This window comes from Notechis scutatus, chromosome 2 (assembly GCF_049901735.1).
Source record: "Notechis scutatus isolate UNSWTSFEM ecotype Mainland chromosome 2, rNotScu1.2, whole genome shotgun sequence".
In the NCBI taxonomy this organism is placed as follows: domain Eukaryota; kingdom Metazoa; phylum Chordata; class Lepidosauria; order Squamata; family Elapidae; genus Notechis; species Notechis scutatus.
In genome coordinates, this window is record NC_142010.1 from 31976117 (window position 1) to 32000251 (window position 24135).

A 24135-nucleotide genomic window follows, 5' to 3' on the forward strand; every position below is an offset into this window, starting at 1 on the left:
AATTATAAAGTTTATTAGCCGCCCGTCTTACCTCAGGGTCACTCTGGGCAACTTACAATAATAAAAGATAGAAACTGTATAAGCTAGAAGCATACATAAGTTACTAGAAAAAGCCAAACACTGCAACCCAATTAAAGATGGGCGGGGCAGAGCAGGATGCAGGGAGGTGGGATCTATTGATAATTTATCAAGCACCTCCACTGTGATACTCCCCCCATTGGACCCCCAAGAATAGAATAGAATAGAATAGAATAGAATAGAGTAGAGTAGAGTAGAGTAGAGTAGAGTAGAGTAGAGTAGAGTAGAATAGAATAGAATAGAATAGAATAGAATAGAATAGAATAGAATACTTTATTGGCCAAGTGTAATTGGACACACAAGGAATTTGTCTTGGTGCAAATGCTCTCAGTGTACATAAAAGAAAAAATACATTCGTCAGGTACAACACTTAATAATAGTCATAGGGTACAATAAGCAATCAAATCATACTAGGAAACAGTCAATATAAATCATAAGGATACAAACGACAAGGTTACAGTCATACAGTCACAAGTTGGGGGGGATGGGTGATAAGGAGTGATGAGAAGGTTAATAGTAATAGAAGTGCAGTCTTTGTAAATAGTTGGACAGTGTTGGGGGAATTGTTTGTTTAGCAGAGCCAAGCTAACTGACAGAGAGCCAGGTCTTTTGGCTCGTTGGAAAGTTGGAAAGTTGGGAGAGGATATCACTCAGGGAGGGGGGGAAAGGAGTTCCAGAGGGCAAGCATGAGACTCACCAGCCCAAAAACTCGGGCCAATGGGCCTGCAGCATGCCTCCCCTGCCAGCATGGGTGGGATGGGCCAATCACAGTGGAATGTGATGGCTCCCTCAAGTAGCCTGGATCCATGCCATGAAGGGCTTTAAAGGTGATTACCAACACCTTGAATGGCACCAGGCAGAGATCAGCAGCAGACCATATGTGGTTATATACATAGTCCTCAACCTATGACCACAACTGAGTCCAAAATTTCTGTTGCTACGTGAGACTGTTGTTCAGTGAGTTTTGCCCCATTTTATGACATTTCTTGCAACAGTTGTTAAGTGAAACGCTGCAGTTGTCAACTTAGTAACACGGTTGTAAATTGAACCTGGCTTCCCCATTGACTTTGCTTGTGAGAAGGTCACAAAAGGTGATCACATGGACACTGCAAGTGTCAAAAATATGAGACAGTTGCTAAGTATCTGAATTTTGATCATGTGTCTATGGGGATGCTGCAACAGTCGTAAATGTGAAAAACAGTCATAACTCATTTTTTTCCAATGCCGTTGTAACTTCACTCACTAAATCAACTGTTGTAAGCTGAGGATTATCTGTATCTGTCTATTCTATTCTATTCTATTCTATTCTATTCTATTCTATTCTATTCTATTCTATTCTATTCTATTCTATTCTATTCTATTTATTTGCTGTCCCTCTAGCAACAAACAACTGTCAGCAACTTCCAACATTAAAACTGTCAATGTTGAACTGAACCTGGCAGAAACCATTTTCCTTGTTCATCGTTGCCACACAGTGCAGGAGGTGGGGGAGGGTTGGAATGCCTTACTAGACACAACATAAAACTTTATCATGAGAACCAAGGTCATCTCCCAGGTGACAGAGGAAGGAGAAGAGTGCCTGAGGAGCCTGTCGATTAACCTAATTGGCCAATGTGACCAGTGAAACTTGGGGAAGGGGTTATTGATTATTTTAATTATAGTGAAATTGCGGGAGTTAGTCAGAGTTGGTTTTACATTAAGTGTGCCGATATGATGTACCCAGTAAAGACGTTATTTGAGGAAGACAGAAGCCTCAGAGTTCTAATTGGCTTGGGTTCATTTGGTGGGTGGGGAGGTGTTTGGGGATTGTCATGTGTATGTGCATGTTGAGTCTGGTCTCTGGGTTATGTGAATTTTATTGTATGCATACTGTGTATATACGTACAATGACAATAAAGGATTCAATTTAAAGAATTCAATTTAGTTGGAACCTTGACAAAAACATTGCAATCCTACCAAATAAATATCTTTAAAAGAATGAAAATAAAAATTCCAATCAAGATAAAATAGAGTAAAGAGAGGGAGAGAGGGAACAAGATGTGTGGGAGGAGAGGTGGGATTGCCTCTTAATTCAACAACTACCTCCACTATGATGTTAGGTTGCCAAGCCATCTAGCAGAACCAGATCTTCAGGTTCCTGTGGAAGGACAGAAAGATGGGACCCAATCTCACCTCAGGGATTATGATGTTCCAGTGGGCAGGCGCCACAGCAGGGAAGGCCCTTCTCCTGGATCCCTGAGTTACTCTATTTTTACTAATTGTTTTTAATCTATTCCAATTCAAAGGGAGGCAGTAAATGCTTCTCATCCCCAGTGTTCGTTTCACAAAACTAAAGTATTCACTATGTAAATGCTCCATTCTCCCGATAAACAAACTCTTTACTGATGTTACCTTAAGGATGTTGTTGTCGCCCCTAGAGGAAGCAGTGGTGCATTCAGCCTCTTGAGCCCTATAAAAGCTGATTGAATTAGTTTTTAATGTGACGGGAGGAAAAATACATGGGGAGCAATTGGTCATGTAAGTAATGAAAGTAAATTAATACCAACATTAAATCAAATCTTGCTTTCTTTGACCCTACTCACTTTTTTAGAATGTAGCCCCTGTTTATTCCCTTTTTATATATCTACAAATCCATATAAATAAGACATTTGTTAGGAAAAATTGACATGAAATGGATACAAATGTTTATGCAGACTTTTTTTTAAAAAAACTCCAGGTAGATAGGTAGGAGGTAGGTAGGTAGATGATAGATAGATAGACATACAATATGATAGACATACAATAAATATGACAGACATACAATAAATATGATAGGCATACAATAAAATAGGAGGAATTGAAAAGGTAGAAATGGAGAGAAACTAACAGGAATTAAAATGAATAGGAAACTGCTGTTTTGAAAATAAGAAATATTCCTGGAGGAGGAAGGTGTGTTGGATATGTTCATCACCTTGAGTTATTTGTAAAAATAATAAAGGCGGAATATAAATAGATACATTTCTCATCTGTATTACTAACCAGAGTAATTCCTGACTAATGCCTTCTTTTTATATCTCTATCTTTTTAAATAATGGGATACTTTTCATTTTTGACTTAGAGAAGGAGAAAGATGAAAAAATATATAAGGAAATTGATCTAGTCATGAAACAAAATATGGTTGTGTCCATGTACTTATCAGGAGTTAAGGATGATTTGGAGGTTGTTGTATTTTAAAACTGTTCTGAATTTAATTGCAAGAGTGATAGAAAAATTCTGCCCCAACTGATGCCATAGACCCTAACCTGTTATCACTATTTATCCCAAGACAGTTTGCCGATCAAATTTTCCACTAAATGTCAATTGGAAACTGTGTGCTACGGAAGTAATTCCAGCAGTAACACTGATAGCAACAGCAGAGCTATAAAAGAGATAATGGCAGAACAATCAGTCCCTATAAAAACAATGAACATGGAATGGTTAAAGACAGATTCCAGTTTGACTTGCTTTTTTGTTATGATTGCTTCCTTCAAAGGTCAAACGACTTATTGTCCTGTATAAAACCCATTCATTCTGAAGAGTTCACAAGAACTCTTCAGTTAAAGGTTAAGGAGAAAATAGATCTGAACCTTTTCCTAATTCTATGAGCGTTTTTCTCTAGATTATCCAGCATTTCTGGCTTCCTACTGTTTCACACACACATAGAGAGAGACGGAGACAGAGAGGGAGAAAGAGAAAGAGAGAGAGGGAGGGAGGGAGAGAATTACAGAGTGGGAAGGGACATTGGAGGTCTTCTAGTCCAACCCCCTGCTCCAGCAGTGGACCCAATACCACACACATCTCTCTCTCTCCATCCACTCCTCATGTTATACTGGTGAAATAAGGAACACTTAGAATGTAGCCAGAATGGCATAACTTATGTGGGATGCTTATGAGCATAGTTCTAGATCCAGGGATGTACAAAATAGATCCTGCAAAGTATAAATTCTCATCTGGATGACTAAAGGTAAATGTCTTGATCCGGTCCAGCATATGATTCTCCAAGATCTTCATTTGTCCTCCATCTGTCTCATTATTGCTACTCAATTAGGCCTTGCTGTCTGACCCAGTGTAAGTGTTAAGGAATCTGTGAATATTGCCAGATGTGATTGCATCACTGTTGATGCTTTATCCAACTAACGATTTCCAGAACAGTACTCTTGTTCACCTTGTGGCTCCCGAAACAATTTATTTTAAGATGCATTTTTGGGATGCTTGTAAAATTGTTTTCATTATTTTTAATCTATTATTCTCTTGCCCCTTATCTCTCAGTATCTTCCCATTAGAATCTATATGAAAGAAAGGTCACAGACAGCGCCAATAAGTCACTATTTTGAAAGACTGTTTGTTGAAGTCCTGCAGATACTATAACCATTCTCCTAAAATTACATTAGCTGAGCAAGATCTCAGCAACCTTGAACAGCTGCAGAGATTCAGGGAAAGGCTGAGATATACAAAATGAACACATCAATATTATTAATCTGTAACTATGGTAACCCTTCTAGTTTAGGATGAGCCAGTTGATTTCAAACTTGGCTCCAAAGGTTCAAGCATTAAATGCATCCTCTACAGAATATTCATTCATATATTTTTATTTTATTTTATTTGTCAATTGCTTACAAGATAATAGGTATAAGTATAAACATAGTTATGAATACATGAAATGGATACATATAAGAAAAATAAAAAGAAACAATAGGACAGAGACAGTAGGCACGTTGGTGCGCTTATGCATGCCCCTTACAAAAGCTAGCCGCTTTTGGTGCTCCGATCCGGACGGGTCCGGAGCTAGGCTGCCCTGCAGGGGCAGCTGAAGATAGGGGGGATCCGGAGAGGGGTTTGGGGGTGTTGCAGACCCCCTCCCCGGCCAGCAGAACCCCCTTTTCCCAAGACGGTGCAGCGGCGGTCCGTAATGGCCGCCACAAAGAAGCTGGCAGCCGGGTAAGAATGCGCAGGAGGAAGTGGAGAAAGTATTTGAAAAGAGAAAGTTTTTCTTGGTTCCCAGGACTCTAAGACATATTTAACAAAACTCCTGAAAATTATGACTTTCTGAATGATACCTTCTAGAAGAGGAAAAAAGCGGCAGTTTGGTGGTGCTGAAAGGAAAGTTTACTCTCCTTCCCAACGGAATTAATAAGTGGACATTGAGAAACCTGTTTTTTTCAGGTAAAATTAGCTTTATGGGATAAGTCGGAAGGGAGAGGACAAAAAATATATTCATCTGGTTTGATTTTGTTGGAGGAGATGCCTTAAGGATTTGAAGACAGAAATAGAACTCCAATAAGGCTTCAAAATACAGATTTGGGCTTTCTTTTTTCTTTTGTCTGATACTACCCCTGGAAGAGAAAGGGAGAATTTTGTCTTGGCTTGGATTGATTGAGGATTGTGGATTTTGGGATTGTTTTACTTTTTTTTTTGAAATATCTTGGTTGGTGTAAGAAGAAAGAGGGAAAAAAGAAAAGAAAAGATCTATAATGGCTTTTTCTTTTGAGGAACTGAGGGAAGAATATGAGCAAACAAAAGCAGCCGGTAAAGATGGTATGGAAAAAGCCTTCCTATTTTTAGAAATGGCGCTGGTTAACTATCAACAAACAATACAACAGATGGAGGCAGAAGAACAACAACAAGAAGAAGATGAAGACGCCATCTTTAATGAATTCCAAAATTTAACTAAGAAAGAAGGAAGGAAGAAAGCGAGGAAAATGAAGGACTTAAGATCTAAAAAACATTTAAGAAAGAGAAAAATAAGATGCAAAATAAATATAAAGGTAGTAAACAAAAGAAAAAGGGAACACAACAGAGAAGGGATGCCAGCAAGGCAGAGGCTAGAAGAAGGGGGGGTAGGAAGATTTGGTGGGGGAAGAAAGAAAGGGGAAAGGCGGAGAAAAGCCACAAAGTTTTGAAATTAGATGGGAAAAGAGGAATTTTTTTTAGGGACAAAGGGTAAAGTACAATTTCCTTAAAAAAGATTTTGCAAGGTACATAAGATGGTATTGTAACATCTGTATTAGAAATAGAAAATTAGAATGGCTTAAGAGTTAATAAGAAATTAAAATGTTGAAATGTTTAACAATGATTGAGTTTAAAATGTAATAAAATATTAAAGGGAAAGGCAATGGGAATGTTATAAGATTTAATATTTAGATTTATTATTTAACTATGTATTTAATCATTTTGGATTTATCACTCTGTTTTTATTGTTATTAAAAGAAAAAAATTAGTAGATAGAATGTACCAAGCAGAATCAGATTGGGTATTAGGTGTTATTTTAAATGTTAATCTAATTAATTTAGGGGGAGGATAGAAAGGCATCATACTCTAATTAGTGACTTCAGGAGAAATTCTTTTTTTTAAAAATAAGGAATGAGATAGAGGGATAATAAAGAATGGGCAAAAGATACAAATATAATGATTTAAATTAAGATGGATTAAATAAGATAGAATTATGAAGAGTGAAATGTGTGGAGAAGTCTATATGGAAGATATAGAATGGTAAACAAAATAGGTAATGATATGTAAGATGAGCATGAATATAATTGAAGCCCATATAAAGAGAGGTACATGGGGCCAAGTTACTTTCCTAAAAGATTTTTTATATGTTTGTTTGTTGTGTGTTTATGTTTTTGAGAGTATTAATAAAACCTTGTAGAAATACAGAATGAGAATAATGGTAATCAAGTCAGAAAGAAATAGATGAAATAATAATAGTGAAATTGAATAAGAGTAAAGAGAAGTAAAGAGAAATTGGATAAGAGGTATTTTTATGCTCATATGGAAATGGCTTAAAATAGAATTGTATAAAATAAGGTTTTATCTGACTTGTAAAATTTATAATGGAAAAAGGTTCAAATATGTAATGGTTGATGATGATTTGTTTGTCTTTGAAATTAATAAAATTTGCTTAAAAAAAAAAAAGGAAAGGGGTGAGGTCAATAGTAGACAGTCTAAGGTTAAAGTGTTTGGGGTTTGGGGAAGAAACCACAGAGTCAGGTAGAGTATTCCAGACATTGACCACTATGTTGCTGAAGTCGTATTTCCTGCAATCAAGTTTGGTGCGGTTTACCTTGAATTTGTATCTATTGTGTGCTCTTGTGTTGTTATGGTTGAAGCTGAAGTATTCATTGACAGGTAGGACATTGCAATGTATGATTTTATATACTATACTTAGATCGGACCGAAGGTGGCGTAGTTCTAGGTTTTCTAGGTCTAGAATTTCAAGTCTTGTGGCATAAGGTATTCATTCATTCATACCTTCATTCATTCTCAATATTTGTATGATTGGAAAACCATCCTTCCAACAACAGAAAAGAATTTACTAAAAATATAGCATATGCCTCAAAACCTAGCATCAGATAACTTAATGGTCTGGAGTCAGCAAAAACAAAATAAAACGTATAGTTTAGGAAAGACAAAACAAAACAAATTAACTCGTTCGGTCTATTTAATCAGCCAAAAGAGTGGGAGGAACCTTGGGTAGAAATTCTAAAAATATATTTGATTGCACTTAAATGAAAAGTCTAATTTTTAATTTCCAGCAATCCTTCTTGCAGGGTGCATAAAGGAGCCCAGTACAATTATATATATAGTTCAGCTCCAGAATGCCATATGACCAGATACAGATCACAGCCCGCTACTAATAATCTCCAATTTTTTTAAATTAACCATATGTTATCCTCATTTATAAACTAGAAAGTGATTATTAACAGGTTCAGAACTTGGTTTATAACTTTGAATTAATCAAACTTAGCTGATTGTCCTTCTAGTTCATCAGAATTGTTTAACTTTCTCCTCTTCTTTTTTCTTTAATATTCTCTCAACATTTTCAAGAAACTTTTTCCTTCTATTGCAGATATCCAGATGCAACCTTATCTGAGTATGCACTATGTCCTTTTTTACCTTGATGAAAATCATAAAGCCCTTGTAAGCATTGCCAAGCATTTGTAAAACACTGTTACAGTCTTCTTGTCTTCCTCCCAATCCCCTCCATGTGTCCAAAACTGTCTGGCAGCTCTCTTGTCTCAATCACCCACACGGGAGTCTTCAGGTTTCTGCTACACCATTATCAGTGCCATTAAATGTTCAAAGTCATCTAACTGAGATTTGAACCAACCGTGTAACAAAAACTTTTTATAAGCTGTGACAACTCCCTAGCTTTTGTGTAGCACACAATTTCCTAAAGCCTCTGGTCCTTTGTCTTGGTCTCGAGGTTCAAAGTTTTTTTTCAGATGGCAGAAGACTGTCTACCAGTTAGCTTAAGATTCTACCACTTTTCAAGTCTTAATTCCAGTATTTCCACTCTTGACATTTAAAAGACTCATGGGCCCAACCTAACATCTGTGTCATCAATTTCTCACCACGTTGAAAATTTTTGTTGAGTAAAGGAAGAAGAAAAAATGTTCTCTTGTAATAGTTTATTCTGACAGCCTAGTCTGCTATAGTGAGAACATCATAATCAACTTTCTAGCATCAATAACATTCTGCATACTACATACACCCATACATAAGTAGGGTAGAAAATTGGACAATCAACAGATACCAATTTTATTCTTCAGGAGCATTCTTTCTCCATATTGCTAATTATAAAATATTTATGGAACAGTACCATCATTTCTATTTCATTTGTTAAAAGGTAAAAGGCAGTGGTGGGATTCAGCCAGTTCGCACCACTTGGGAGAACCGGTTATTAACTTTCGGAGCAGTTTGGTGAACTGGCTGTTGGAAGAAATCATTAGGGCAATCATTAGAGAACTGGTTGTTTGAATCCCATCAGTGGTAAGAGGCAAATCATCCATGTTTTCAGCCAAGCCAAGTTATAATGTCTTCCATCTGCCTATGTCATTATGCCTGGCTTTATGTGACCTGGCTGACTTCAAAAGCTAAACACTAAGGACTGATTTTCTATTAATATTTGGAAGATATTGTCAATAACATTGACAATAGTCTAGACATCGATCAAAAATTTCATACAATAAGATCCAAATCGGAACACAACCGCCCTACTTCATCCCATCCTGGTAGAGCATGGTAGAATCATTAGTGCCTCGACCTAAGTCTGCTAGTCTTTTGAATAAAGAAAGCTTGCCATCCTATACCCAAAGGCTAATATAAGATGTCACCCCATCCTTCATATCAAGCACATCTTTCTGTGTCCCTCACAGCAGAAAAAAGCAGAAACAGAGGGAATAGCAAGAGACAAAGCTTCTTACCATATGATTCAGACTAACACCAGATCAGGAATAGATATTCTATGGTGTCTGCAATTTGGCAGCAGATGGCTCCCTGGACAACAAGGAGAACTTACCTGACATGCATTGTACAGAAGCTGATGCTCAAATTTCTTGATCCCCAGGATGTTCTGGAACATCTCATACAGCTGCTCCTTGCTGAGAATCAGCTCTGAAGCAGCACTGGCTGTCATTCTGGCTTGAGCTTTGCGTGGATCTTCTTCTCCTCGATATATGGCATCAAATTTTGCCATCCAGGAACTCAGGACAGTCTCCTTACTGAGGCCATCAATCTCAGGTAGGCTGCGGACCCTCTTTTCGATATGTTTCTTGAAGACTTCTCGGGAGTCATTAGCTGAGAACCCACCGCTCTGAACCATTTTGGCGACACGGTCACTTTTCAGAAATACCTGCAAGGTAAACAAAAGCATATACTGAATCCTTCCTAAATGTGAAAGAACTGGAAACATATCTCATTATAAAACTCCCTATGATTCCTTTGTGGGGCTGCCACAAAGAAGAGGGAGTCAAGCTATTCTCCAAAGCACTCCAAAGCGGGCAAGATAAGAAGCAATGAGTGGAAACTAATGAAGGAGAAAAGCAACCTAGAACTAAGGAGAAATTTCCTGACAGAAAAATTAGTCAGTGGAACAACTTGCACCCCGAAGTTGTAAATTCTCCAACATTAGAAGTTTTTAAGAAAAGATTGAACAACAATTTGTCTGAAACGCCATAAGGTTTCCCGCCTAAGCAGGGAGTTGGACTAGAAGACTCCAAGGTTCCTTCCAACTCTGCTGTTCTGTTCTGTTCTGTTCTGTTCTGTTCTATGCTATGCTATGCTATGCTATGCTGTGCTATGCTATGTAATTCTATGCTATGCTATGCTATGCTATGTAATTCTATGCTATGCTATGCTATGCTATGCTATGCTATGCTATGCTATGCTATGCTATGCTATGCTATGCAATTCTATGCTATGCTATGCAATTCTATGCTATGCTATGCTATGCTATGCAATTCTATGCTATGCTATGCTATGCAATTCTATGCTATGCTATGCTATGCAATTCTATGCTATGCAATTCTATGCTATGCAATTCTATGCTATGCTATGCTATGCAATTCTATGCTATGCTATGCTATGCAATTCTATGCTATGCTATGCAATTCTATGCTATGCAATTCTATGCTATGCAATTCTATGCTATGCTATGCTATGCATTCTATGCTATGCTATGCTATGCTATGCAATGCAATGCAATGCTATGCAATTCTATGTTATGCTGTGCTATGCAATGCTTATGCTATGCTTTGCTATGCTATGCTATGCTATGCTATGCTATGCTATGCAATGCTTATGCTATGCTATGCTATGCTATACTATGCAATTCTATGCTATGCTATGCAATTCTATGCTATGCAATGCTATGCTATGCTATGCTATGCTATGCTATGCTATGCTATGCTATTCTAACCAACTATGCATGTGACATTCCAATCTGGGTATTTGTTTGCGGAATAATGGAACATCTACTGTACATTGTGAATTTGGTGTGGGTGGGTAGAGGGAGGGAAGTAACCTTTTATATGAGTCTTATTACAGATTACAGAGGTAAACGTCTTTACTGTCAGTTAACTATGATCCTTTGTCACACCACTGTTCAATAGCAGAGAATATCCTCTACATGCAGATTCAAATAGAATGGGAGAACAAATTCTGAGAATCCTGTCAAATTCTGAACATTTGAAGAAAATAAACATGTTTCTAAAGGTTTCAGAGCCTTTATTATTTTGTCTTTTTAGACCATTCTCCACATTTCATGCAGAAATTCAATCAATTTTGCAGTAGAAATGAGCTCTGGTCGCAAATACTCATTTCTATGCATTGGATGCAAATTGATATTATTTTAAATTTGCTTTTGAAGAATGTCATATTCCATAGTAATGAAATCATGTGCTGTTTCTCCCAGTGCTCAGTCTCAGTTTTATGGGGACAAATGGGCATCCCTAGTTGACGTGGCTGATTTTTGAAAAAGCTAATTTAAGCCAAGTTCAGACATGATTAGTGCTCAGAATGAAGAGTATCAGGAAATCCCAAAACTAAACTAGACTATGCAGTCAGAACGCATCCTAGAGGAAGACAATGGCTAGCCCCTTACTTATGAATGTTGCTAGGAAAACTACTGCTCATATTTTTTCCTATAATCAGAGAAATATCATGCTATCCGTTCTATTACATCCATCTATGAGATTGAAAATGGGCAATATTTATTTTCTGTTATGAGCTGTGTTTAACTAGCTTTCATTCATGGGTCTATGATTTCCAGAAAGAGTTTCTTCTTTAATCCTTTTTCATTATGTTCCAAGGTCAGTACAATTTAAGTTTTAAAAAATACAAGTATAATCCAAAAGTACAATAGCACTACAAGGTGTAACCATTAGTATAATTGTATTATAACTAAGCAGGTATCTATTTTAGGCAGCTAACTCAGTGGCATATGCAGCAAACCACAACGATGCTAAAAGGACAACATGCAATGCCATAAAATAAATGCTGGTGGCTGATAGAAGTTGTGGTCTTTTTTACGATGACACTTTTCCTTGTTTTCAGCCTCATTCCCCCTGCAGACACCAATGAATTAATTAATGTTTTGCTTCCTCCATGCTCGTATTTTACTTCTTATCTTACTTAAGACTTACATTGGCTATTTACTCTTTTCACAGCCTATGCCAACAAGACTCCTTCTGTTCATGGAAAGAGGAATCAGGATTGTACACTGCTTGTGAAAATATCCTAAAACTCTATCAGATAGTGAAATAGCCCTGTAGCCATGGAAAAGAAGCCAGTGGTCCCCAAGCAACAGGGTTGAAGTCTTTCCTTCAGTTGTCCCTGCCATTTGCTCATTGAAAAGTAGGCTGGTTGCATAAAGTTCCTTCCATGAAATTAAAATTATCAAGTGTGTGACTCTGTGTGTGTGTGAGAGAGAGAGAGATGGCGCAGTGGTTAAAGATGTTGAGCTTGTTGGACCCTGGGGGCGCAATGGTTAGAATGCAGTATTGCAGGATACTTCTGCTGATTGCCAGCAGTTCAGCAGTTCGATTCTCACTGGCTCAAGTTTGACTCATCCTTCCGAGGTCAGTAAAATGAGGGGGGGCAGATTGTAGGGGGCAATATCCTGATTCCCCAAACCACTTAGGGAGGACTGTAAAGCACTGTGAAGTGGTATATAAGTCTACATGCTATTACTATTGTCATCCTGAAAGCTGACAGCCCGGGTTCGAGACCTGAGCACAACACAACAGGGTGAGGTCCCATGACTTGTCCCAGCTCCTGCTCACCTAGCAGTTTGAAAGCACAAAATGCAGTATATAAATAGGTGCCACTTCAATGGAAAGGTAACAATGTTCTGTATACCTTGATATATAGTCATGGTGGCCACATGATCATGGAAACGTATTCGGATAACGCTGGCTCCCTCAGCTAAAAAGCAGCTAATGAGCACCAGTGGTGGGATTCAAATTTTTTTACTACCGGTTCTGTGGGCGTGGCTTGGTGGGTGTGGCTTGGGAAGGATACTGTAAAATCTCCAGTCAGAGGTGGTGTGTGTTAGTTCTCTGAACTACTCAAAATTTCCACTACCGGTTCTCCAGAACTGGTCAGAACCTGCTGAATGCCACCTCTGAGCACCTCATGTCCACCTAGAGTTGGACATGATTGGAGAGGGGAAACCCTTATCTCAGAGGTGTCAAACTCATGTCGCCATGGCGGTGTCACATGATGTATCAGGACTCCCCCCCCCTTCGCTAAACTGGCCATGGATGTGGCCAGCACATGATGCATCTGGCCTGTGGGCCAGGAGTTTGACAGACCTGCTTTATCTTTGCCTCAATGACGACAGTATTGAGCTATTTAACATATTTTTCCCAAGTCTATGAACAATCCAAGATGATTAGACTGTCTACTATTGACCTCACCCCTTTCCTAAGAGGTCTCTAGGGGGCGTGCATAAGCGCACCAACGTGCCTACCGTCCCTGTCCTATTGTTTCTTTTATTTTTCTTATATGTACCCATTTCATGTATTCATAACTATGTATACACTTATACTTATTATCTTGTAAACAATTGACAAATCAAATAAATAAAATAAATAAAATAAATAGATTCTCAGTGTCACCCCATTACAATAATTTCCTTCCCCCCCCAATCCCTGTTATTTCCCAGATTCCATTTTTTTTACTGAGTATCCCCTTATCTCCAAAGTTTGGATAACTACACTATGTTCATTTCAGTAAATACTGAAATACCTCACGGCTAGGCAGAAAAAAAAAATACAGTATGTTGTAAGAAAGATACATTACCTAAACAATTAACCTCATGGCATTGTGAAACAAGTTGGGACTACCCGTATACAGCAGAATAAATTTTCCAATACACTTTGACCAGTGAGGGGCATCGTGGCAATGTTTAATTAAAAAAAATATTGCAGTGAATGACAGGGTGCTATTTCAGAAGCAAACACAGTTCAGATCCTTGTTACTTGGCTGCATCTGGTGTGAGAAAGGCAATCTGTGTTTCCTGCTATCTTCAGGATCTCTTTTTATCACCACTCACAAGCAGGGCACAGTAAGAAGCACAGGTCAGATTCGGGGGATGAAAAGGCACTTGACACCGTAATAGCTACTTTGGGAACAGGAAGAAATCGTGTTGTTTTTTTTCCTACCTTCCCTAGGAGCCACTTGTCAACAAGGACCTTTTTGCAACAACAGTGTGAAAAAAACTGGCCAAGGTAAAATATGAAAGAGAGATGTTCACCTGGAATATGAACATTGTCCATAGAGGAAATAAAACATGGCATTGCCCTTTTTCCATCAAATGAAATGAAATTAATGGAATGCATAAAATCATAGGGCTGGAATGGACTTTGGAGGTCCCCTAGCACAGGTGCGTCAAACTCATGTCGTCATGGTTGCATCACATGACATATTGGGACTTTCCCTCCTCCGCTAAACCAGGTACGGGCGTGGCCAGTACGTGACGTATCTGGCCCACGGGCCAGGAGTTTGACAGCCCTGCTCTAGTACAATCCCTTCCACCCAAGGCAGGAATCCTTACACCATCCTGAACAAATGGTTGTCCAATTTCTTCTTAAAAATTTCCAGTGATGGAGCACCCACAACTCTGGGAGGCATTTTTTCCACTGTTTAAGCCTTCTGATTGTCATGAAATTCCTCCTTATTTCCAGGTTGGATCTTCCACCCATTGCTTCTTGTCCTGTCCTCAGGTGCTATGGAGAGGTTTCCTCAGAGCTTAATAATCATATAAGCACATGACTTGTTCAGATCCCGAATCTGTCTGAAGTGTTCAAAAAAAATATTCTTGTTCTTATTTGTGTCTTTTCTAGAGGAACAACTTTATATTTATTATTCAAACATGGAGGAAGAAGTAGGATTGGAACGGACCTAAGAAGTTCTTAGATACAAAAAAATAAGGAGCCCAGCTAGTGGCTGGAAGCAGAATAAAACCACTGGTGGGATTCAATTTTTTTTACAACTGTGGGCGTGGCTTGGTGGGCGTGGCACGGGAAGGATACTTTAAAATCTCCAGTCAGAGGTGGTATTTGCCGGTTCTCCGAACTACTCAAAATTTCCACTACCGGTTCTCCAGAACTGGTCAGAACCTGCTGAATACCACCTCTGATAGAACATACCTTTTTAGATATCAGATACAAGGTATATTTATGAGGACATTACTATCCATAGATGTTTATCTCATAGTACAAAGGTACTGTATATGTGCTAATTGGCTCCACTGGAGGGCATCCCAATGGAGAGGAGGATCCCACAAAAGTTAAGATGGCGGCCACAACCATGTGAACAAAACTTTGCTCCTCTTTAACATCCATTGAGACTCACATTCATTTAACAAGAGGAACAAGAGTGGAAATAAGGTTCCTTCCATTTCTATATTTGCACTAAGTGCAATTTAGTACAAATACTTTGCGGGAGAGGGACTGTTCAGGAATGTGAAGAGTAAATAAACACATTTCTTCTCTGTGGATTAAAACGGTCCTGTCTCTTGCTGCATTGTGCAATTCTTGCAGTTACATTTCTGGGGCTTCCAATTCTTCATCTATTTGCCTCATATGCTGCCAACCGCATCAACACATCCTGTCTATCTTGCCTAGCAGTGACATCTTTCCCATAGATCAGAGATGGCATTCAGCAGGTACTGACCAGTTCTGGAGAACCAGTAGTGGAAATTTTGAGTAGTTCGGAATACCGCCTCTGACTGGCCCCGCCCCCATCTATTCTCTGCCTCCCAAGTCCCAGCTGATCGGCTGGGTCTTCTTTTGTTGTCCTGCACAGGAGAGCAGAGCTGGAAAGCAGGTTAATGGGGTGGGGAGGGAATGGAGATTTTACAGTATCCTTCCCCTGCCATACCCACTAAGCTACGCCCACCAAGTCATGCCACGCCCACCAAGCCACACCCACAGAACCGGTAGTCAAATTTTTTGAATCCCACCACTGCCATAGATCCATCATGATATGTCCAAAATATGACACACGTTTGAAATAAATTAACAGTACTTAATTACCTTTGACCAAGCCAAAACTCTACTAGCTTGAATTATGAAGCTGGGTTTAAATCGTTGATCTTTAATAAATCAGACAGAGAACGAGGCAGGGGCCAAGCAGGCTGTCATATTTAAAAGACTAGTTCATATTTTTGCAATAATTATAACCCTTCAGTGATTGGAATACATTTAGTCCATCTTTATAAGTGGCAGAACTTGGCTGAGGTGGACCAAGAAAAAATACTTCATAGTTAGATTGAATAATCTGAATAAAACATTCAATATTCAATTGGGCTTTAATAGATACATAAATAAAATAAAACCTTATAAAGCCCTTCCTGGTGTCCAGTGCACAGGATCCTATAAATATCTGTAACTATCTTTGTAGCCACTAATTTTTTTTAAAATCAGGCTCCATTCACCTCCTCAGATACTATTTTGTTCTCTCATCTTCTGGATGTATGTGTTCTGACCCAACCCTGCTACCAGCAAGAAAATCTCAAACAAACGCAGCAACTCAAACCTTCATAGCTTTAATCTACAAATAAACTTCTTTGTAGATAAAAGATGGCTTGCAGCCAATTAGTCCAACCAGAAAAACCTTGTCAGAATTCCTCAGATAAGTCGGAGTCTCTACACACAATGCTGGGACCTTAGAGCGTTTTTGCTTTCTTCAAAGGCAAAAACCTTTTGAAACCAGGCTTATATTCCCTGGAGGGACAGGCCATTATGTTGCATCCTTACTCCTGAGTCGCCTGTGCTGCTCCAGCTGTTCTCTTCTACGAATCATCCTGCATTCACATGCACTTGGCACAGGCTCCTTGGGAACCTCCTCATCACTGCTGCCAGCCCCCACAATCCCTGAAGGCAGCACTCCACTCCCTGATGGTCCCTGCCCCTCATCCGAGTCCTCTCTCTCCTCCACTGTCTGCACCTGCTGCCAGCTAACCACAACAGTATGTCAGAGTTCTAAGTAAAAATCAAAGAGGATTTTGCAAGAACGAGTTCTGCTAAACTTGCAAAAATTGTGGAAGGCTTGTTCCCGCCATGCATTTTCAAAGAATGTGGAAATTTCCAACTCCCCTGTCCTTCAATATAGGGAGACCACTCCTGGGATTTTTCACCCATGGGGAAGTGGGCGAACTATTGAACACTACTCAAAGGGGATTAAGTGGAGGCAAACAAAAGGCAGCCACAAACTAAAGCATGTTAACAGAAGTAACAAGATAGATGCATTTATCTATTTAGCAGAAAAAATAAGGACTTCTAGCAGGTTAAAGGGTCTAGAATATCACGCTATAGCAGGGATATCAAACTCGATTTCATTGAGGGCCGCATCAGGGTTGTGTTTATCCTTGGGGGCTGGGGTAGGCATGGCCAGAGTGGGTGTGGCCAGCTCAATGTCACTCATGTCAGGGTGCCTATGGTGGCCCAAGCACTCTGCCAGTGAAAATGGGCTCCCGAGCTCTGTTTTCACTTGCGACAGCCTCCTGCAACCTCTGCCAGCAAAATCAGAGCTCGGTAGGGCCACATACAGTCCTTTGCTATTTCCAGGGCGGCCCTGAGGGCCAGATCTAAGCACCTCATGGGCTAGATCTGGCCTCTTGGCCTTGAGTTGGACACCCCAGCTCTATAGAAATAGCACTTAGACTTTACAAGTGCTTTACAGACCTCTCTAAGCGGTTTTACAGTGTCAGCATATTGCCCCCCCAAAAAAAATCTGGATCCTCATTTTACTGACCTTGAAAGGATGGAAGGCTGAGTCAACCTTGAGCTGATGAGACTCGAACTGTCAAACTGCTGGCAGCCAGCAGTCAGCAGATGTAGCTTGCAGTATTGCATTCTAACCACTCCGCCACCGCGGCTATCTGAATTTTCAGGAAGGTATGAATATATCACGCTCAGAAATAGCTGGATATGGAACATGTAAATTTCTGGAGTGGCTTTTGAAGACCACCCAGAAACTTCAAATCATGTAAAGTGCAGTTTCCAAGTGCTTACTGGACAACCATAGTATTGCCATGTAATACCACTATTACAGGAACTACGTTGTCTGCACAAATTGATTTTTTTCTAAATGCAATTGAAGGTGCTGGTTATTACCACTCAGATCCTATAAGGTTTTGGGCCTGGGGATCTTAAAGGCTGCCCATGCCAAATAATGTCTGCCCATCCAAAAGGTGAATGGGAAAGATTTGCTAAAGGTCCTGTCAGCCTCAAGAGATATTCATCTCTAACTATCAAGATATCTTCACCCCTAATTATTGCTTATTTGTTGCTATGCTCTTTATCTCTCTTTCGGCTGTCATGAAACGGTGGGAGGGGGGAATCTTGGAGGGGAAGAAGGCAGGAGGTGTTTTGCATTCCTTTGCTGGGTTAAGAAAGGGAGGGGGGATTCTTTGTTTTAACTTTCCATTTCTTCACTAGCCTCCGTCCTTTTTTCTGCGCAACTGCGAACTTTTATCAAAATATGTCAAGGTCACTGACAGTAGCCTCATCATCACCTAGAGATGACCACATGATCCTATTCAAAAGTTTTAATTGGAAGAATCATTTGATCTCTGGAGGGGGGGAGCAATTCTATCCCTTTGTATATGCATTTTACCCGCCTATATTTCAGTTTCGGAATTGATTCTGTTGCTACCATTCAATTTCCAGTAAAAGAATAATTCTGCTCTACACCATGGAGTCTGAGTATTTCTTTCTTGGGATTTAGAAGGAGCACAGTCTGACAGGTCCTTTCATACCAGGTATGAAAGAGAGGGGCAGCTTAATCATGAGACAAGAATGCATCCCACTCTTACAGTCTTCTGAAGAATAATTAAAACAGATCCTTCTGGAAGTTTTTTTTGGGATTAAACGGCTAGAGGAAGATCCAATTATCATCATTATTAGTGGTAGTAGTAGTTTACAGATTTTTAAATATTGTTGTGTAATCCTTGTACTTGTTTTGCTTTGGTACACTATCTACTGTAAAGCCAATGAAATGAAGTGGTCAATAAATTTTACAATGCTATCCCATAAGTGGTTAATAAAGGTTCAAGGCTGTCCTAAGAATGTAAAAAGAAACTTCAAATGTATGCCAGAAATGTAATTTTAAAGAAGATAATTTCTATAATCTCTGATGAACTTGTGATAATGCAACCAAATATTTCTCTCGTAACTCAGAATTCCTTAAAATAAATGTAAACATGATACCAGAATCTTTCCTCTTGGGTTTGATGAACAACCAGCTTAAAAGAAAATTTAGAACTTTATTACTAAATATATTAACAATGGTGAGAATCTTATATGCAGAAAGAGGGAAAGATACACTAATTCTCAAAATGGAAGAATGGATGGTAAAGGTGACGCCTTTGGCAAAGATTTAATTAAAGAGAATTTATCTAATTTTGTTTCTATTTGGAAACCAGTTTTGGATTTTGTACTTGAAACTGAAGAAAATGGAACTTTAACTTTTGGTCTTGGTGATTAGAATGATTGTGTTGTTATAGAAATGGTCTGAAATATTTAGAAATGTAAAGTAAAAGATTGAGCTTATACACTTTGTACTGTATTGAAAAAACTCAGACATTACTACTTTTTTTAGTTTCTTTTTATCTCATTTTTTAAATCTCTCTTTTTAACATTCTTAACTTTTTTAGTATTTATCATACAATAAACTTCAGTAAAACTTTTTTAAAAGGATGTCCTTAAAATGTGACAGATTTTTGCACTCCGCTGAGAGTCTCAAATCTGTAAAAGCTAATCACTTTTCTTGACTGTGCCTTCCACTGGTAGAAGAGAGTTCTATTCACAGACAAATAACAAATTTCAAGATGACAAAAGGGGGAAAAAAGTAGCAAGAGGATTCACACTGTCACTGCACAAGTAGTTGGGGGGGAAAAGGTTTCATTTTATCCTTCTATTGTCTGGACAATGGAATCTCCCTGCATGATTTCTAACCACCGAAGTAAAAGTTTTTGAAAGGACGTGATTGAGAGATTCCAGCGACTTCAGTTCACATTGGTTATCCTTCATGCACAGAGCGGTACCTGCATCCTGGGAAACAGCAGCATTCAACAGTATGTAAGTAAGTTATGCTGAGCACATCAGCTGATTCTGATTCAACAGATGAACAGTTGCATAGATGACCTATAGGCAGTGGCAGGCACAAATCCTAGCGTGCAACAAAATCCCATGTGGTTCTCAAAGTTTTTCCCATTAAAGGGAGGGAAATCTGTCTCGTTAACGAGAAGATGACATTCCAACTGTGTGCAACTGCTTTGCAAGTGGAAGAGCACAGAGTGCAGTTTTTGAAGTTTCCACTTTAAAAAATATTGGGGAGACACTGGATCAGAAGCAGCTTTGAGAATATCTCCAAGAATTTCTGGGACATTTACAATTACAGAAGATAAAAATAGCAAGCGAAGCAGTTCCTTGATTAGGCTGTTGTTTGCTGCTTGATTATTTGTCTGGTGTTAATTCTGGGGCTCGTTTCTGTTTCTCTGGATGTTGATTGCTGGCGAGGAGATGTTTGGGTGTTTTTTCCCCCTTTTTAAATTTTGTATTGTCTCTTTCGAATGGTGTATAAATGTAGCTTATCAACTATGTACCTGTTGATGTCCGATTTGTTTGAATACTAGCTTCCAGGAATTACCTGACATTTTGGGATTTAGCTTAGTTTAGGATGCTCACAGTTTCCCAGCTGAAACTGTGATTACATTTATCCATGGTTTGTGAAGTTTAAGGAGTTTTCACTGTGTCTTCTGACTGTTAGTTGGTTCATGGATGTGTTCTGCTAGTCTGCCTGTCTCTCCTACACAATGGCTGTCTGCCTGTCTCTCCTTACACTGTATGTTGTGGATCAGGGGTGTCAAACTCAATTTCATTGAGGACTGCATCAGAGTTGTGTTTGACCTCAGGGGCTGGGGGGCATGGCCAAGGGGTATGGCCAGCTCAACGTCACTCATCGAGGCTCTGTTTTTGGCCACGATGGCCTCTTGCAGTCCTCTGCCAGTGAAAATAGCTCAGCCCAACCAGGCTCCATTTTTGGCCACAACAGCCTCCCTGAGGTCTGCCGGTCCTTTGCTGTTTCTGGGGTGGCCCCACAGACCTTGAGTTTGACACCCTGTTGTAGATGAATCCTGTTTTTAATTCTTGGGCTACAAGATCTTTTGGTTTACTTAAGATGTTTTGGAGGGCTTTAAGAGTTTTGTGTGTTACAGTGATACCACAGTGAGTTCTTTGGTTGTTGCTTAGAAGTTTTGAATATATGACGGTGCCAGTCAAGCTAGGAAGAAACTTTTTTGAGGACCTAAACAAAAAAATATCAAAATTTATTTGGCAGAAGAAAAAAGCTAGGATAAAATATAAACTACTGCAAGATAGTAGAAGCAAGGGAGGATTTGGCCTCCCAGACTTTGAATTATATTATCAGGCAGCAATAACTACATGGATCAAAGATTGGATTAACTTGACAGATAAAAGAATATTAACGATAGAGGGTTATGACCTACAGCTTGACTGGCATGCATTTCTCTGGAATGGGAAAAACAAATATCATACTTATTTCCAAAGACATTGGGTGAGAGATACTGTATTATCTATATGGGAGAAACTAAAAAAGAACTACTATGTGAAAGTACTGTTATGGTTATTGACAATGGAAGCACTAATATATCCCAATGCTCTAGATTTCAACAAAATGATAAAATATAAAGATCTTTTAAATGAAAAGGGGGAAATAAAAATGCAAAACCAATTAGAGAATTAGAATACCAGGGAATTGAAATAGGATGATGGCCTTATTTGCAGGTCCAAGCACGTTATAAAAAAGTCAAGGAACAATTTGTTTTTTATATAACTTAGCAAGACTTAGATAAAATATTACAAGGGGTGGGGGAAAAATGATTAGCAAAATATATAATTACCTATTGGATTATAAAATGAAAGACGAAACTGTTAAAGAAAAAAATGATAACTTGGGCCAAAAATATGGGCCATAGCATTGATTTGGAACAGTGGGAATGGCAGGTAAATTACAAGTTAACATTGTCAGTCTTCTACAAAAAGAACATATATAAAAGGTTTTACTGCTGGCACCTCCCTCCACTGAGAATAGCTAAAATGTTCCCAAATATGATAGTTAAATGTTGGAGATGTAACCATAAGCAGGGAACGTATTTCCACATGTGGTGGACGTGCCCCCATGCATGGAGATACTGGTGTAAAATGAAATCATAGTTATAGGAACTAATGAAACAGAGAATTAAACTTAAACCAGAAATCTTCTTGTTCAGCATGTTAGAGTCTAATATGAATAAAAAAAACACCAATATTTAATGCTCCATATTATAATGGCTGCCAGAATCTCTTTCACCCAAAATTGGAAACAGGCCATGACGCCGCCCAGAAACTGCAATAATTAACAAGGTATACGAATGCGCAGAGATAGATAGATTGACGAACTTATTGAAGGATAAGGAAGAAAGAGAATACAATAAGATATGGGATATCTGGTATGAATGGATAAAGAAAAGATGCAAAGGCATCAAATGATAATGTATGAAATACTATAAAGCAATAAGGTTTAGGTGTAAATAAATGTAAATACAAATGTATATATGTATAAAATGCCTAGAATGACAAAAAAGCAAATACAGAGATGGATAACACATTAATAGAGGACACTTACAAATGTAAACACTGTTATAGTAACGTTGCAAAATGTGGAAATTTGTTTTTAATTGCAAAAAGGTTGAATAAATACATTTACTTAAAAAGAAGAAGTTTTGAATATATGGCAGTGTTGTCCTTCTCATAGCTTGTGTTGATTGTACTTTTGTATGAGTATCCAGAGCCTTTTTCTGGTATTCTGGGTTGTTGCAGTTAGTTCTTGCTTGTCTGAATAATGTTCCTGTTGTGGGAGGTTAAGTTGTTACTTTGGTAGTGGAGCACTTAGTGTGGGTGTTATTTTTTTGTAAACTTGCATTGCCATTGTTTCCTCCGTGTATATCCAGGAAGGGCTGTGCTGTTGTTTTCTTCTTCTTTTGTGAATTTTATTCCTTTGGAGATGTTGGTAATTGTTTCGTATGTCTTTCTCTAGTTCTTCCTTTTTTATCATCACACATAATTTTATTTAGTTATTTTATATTTGAAGTCTGTTTCTATCCTGGCTTTCCTGTTTCATTTACTTCAGTACTTGATGACAATCAGGATTTAAGGAGAGCAATATATCAAAAGATCCCACCCACCAACTGCATTAAAAGCCATAGGGGAAAAATAGATTATGAAGGTATTAAATTGAGCTGTGGGCTGTGAGGCCACTAAATCTAAATAATAGCTTGGAGTCCACAATAAAGCAGTGTGGGCAATAATGGATCCATATAACCTGTGGCCCTAAGGTCATATATGGCCTCTGCATTTTGTCTTTGTGCTCAAAATATGTAAAAGCTAACAATGTTTCCTGCCTTTTTGAGGCAGGAAGCAGAATGATTTTTTTAGCACATCACAGCTAATGTAAGAGACTTCCAAATTGATCTATGATATAATTCTATCCATTTTGCAACTGTTCAAATATGCAAAGGAAAGTCCTTGGTTACTACAGGATTGATTAGTGCTAGATTATATAGTTCAACTTCTAACTCAGTATGACTTCCTATGTCAATGAAAGGCATAGCTATCACTTCTGTAAACTTGGGTTTGACATCTACAAAGAAATTCAACTTCCTGTACATCTCTGACGTATATTGGACAGGGGTCATTTCACACCGAAAGTGTAAATCTTATTGCAATTGTGCGTTGAAAACTTTGAAGGGATATGAACTCATCCAATATAAGATGATGTGAAATGAGCCATTTGACAACTTGTAAACAGTGTGGGATGGTATGATGATCAGTGGCACAAATTAATTAGCATACAGAAGACATCTTTACAGTCTAATTAAATGACAAAATATTTATTCTTTTAACTAAGATATATATAATTGGAAAATAGCATTTCCTAATTGAAATATTTGACCTCTGAAATGAACAAATAGCACAAAATAATTTAATGATTAAGTAATGGAGGATACATACTTCCCCAGTTCCGCATTAGTCTTTTTATTGCCTTCCAATAGCTGGCTAGTTGGTAAAACAAGCTTCTGAGCCAATATAAACTGGCTGAGAGGCATCTTTAGATACTGTTTCTCTGTATCTTCAGATTCCTTCTCTGGAGTTGTTCCATTGTTTGTTCCCTTGAAAGTATTCCAGAATAAGT

The 24135-nt window shown here is 38.5% G+C and overlaps 1 protein-coding gene across 21 annotated transcripts in view; it reads right to left on the reverse strand.

The window, feature by feature from the left end:
* Nucleotides 1-24135, reverse strand: part of CADPS (calcium dependent secretion activator) — a 454502-nt gene that overhangs the window by 314658 nt on the left and 115709 nt on the right. For all 21 annotated transcript variants that reach the window (XM_026679552.2, XM_087954541.1, XM_026679537.2 and 18 more), the window contains exon 3: nt 9395-9727. In XM_026679552.2, coding sequence (XP_026535337.1) covers nt 9395-9727 — 333 coding nt within the window. The remainder of the gene's footprint in view (nt 1-9394; nt 9728-24135) is intronic.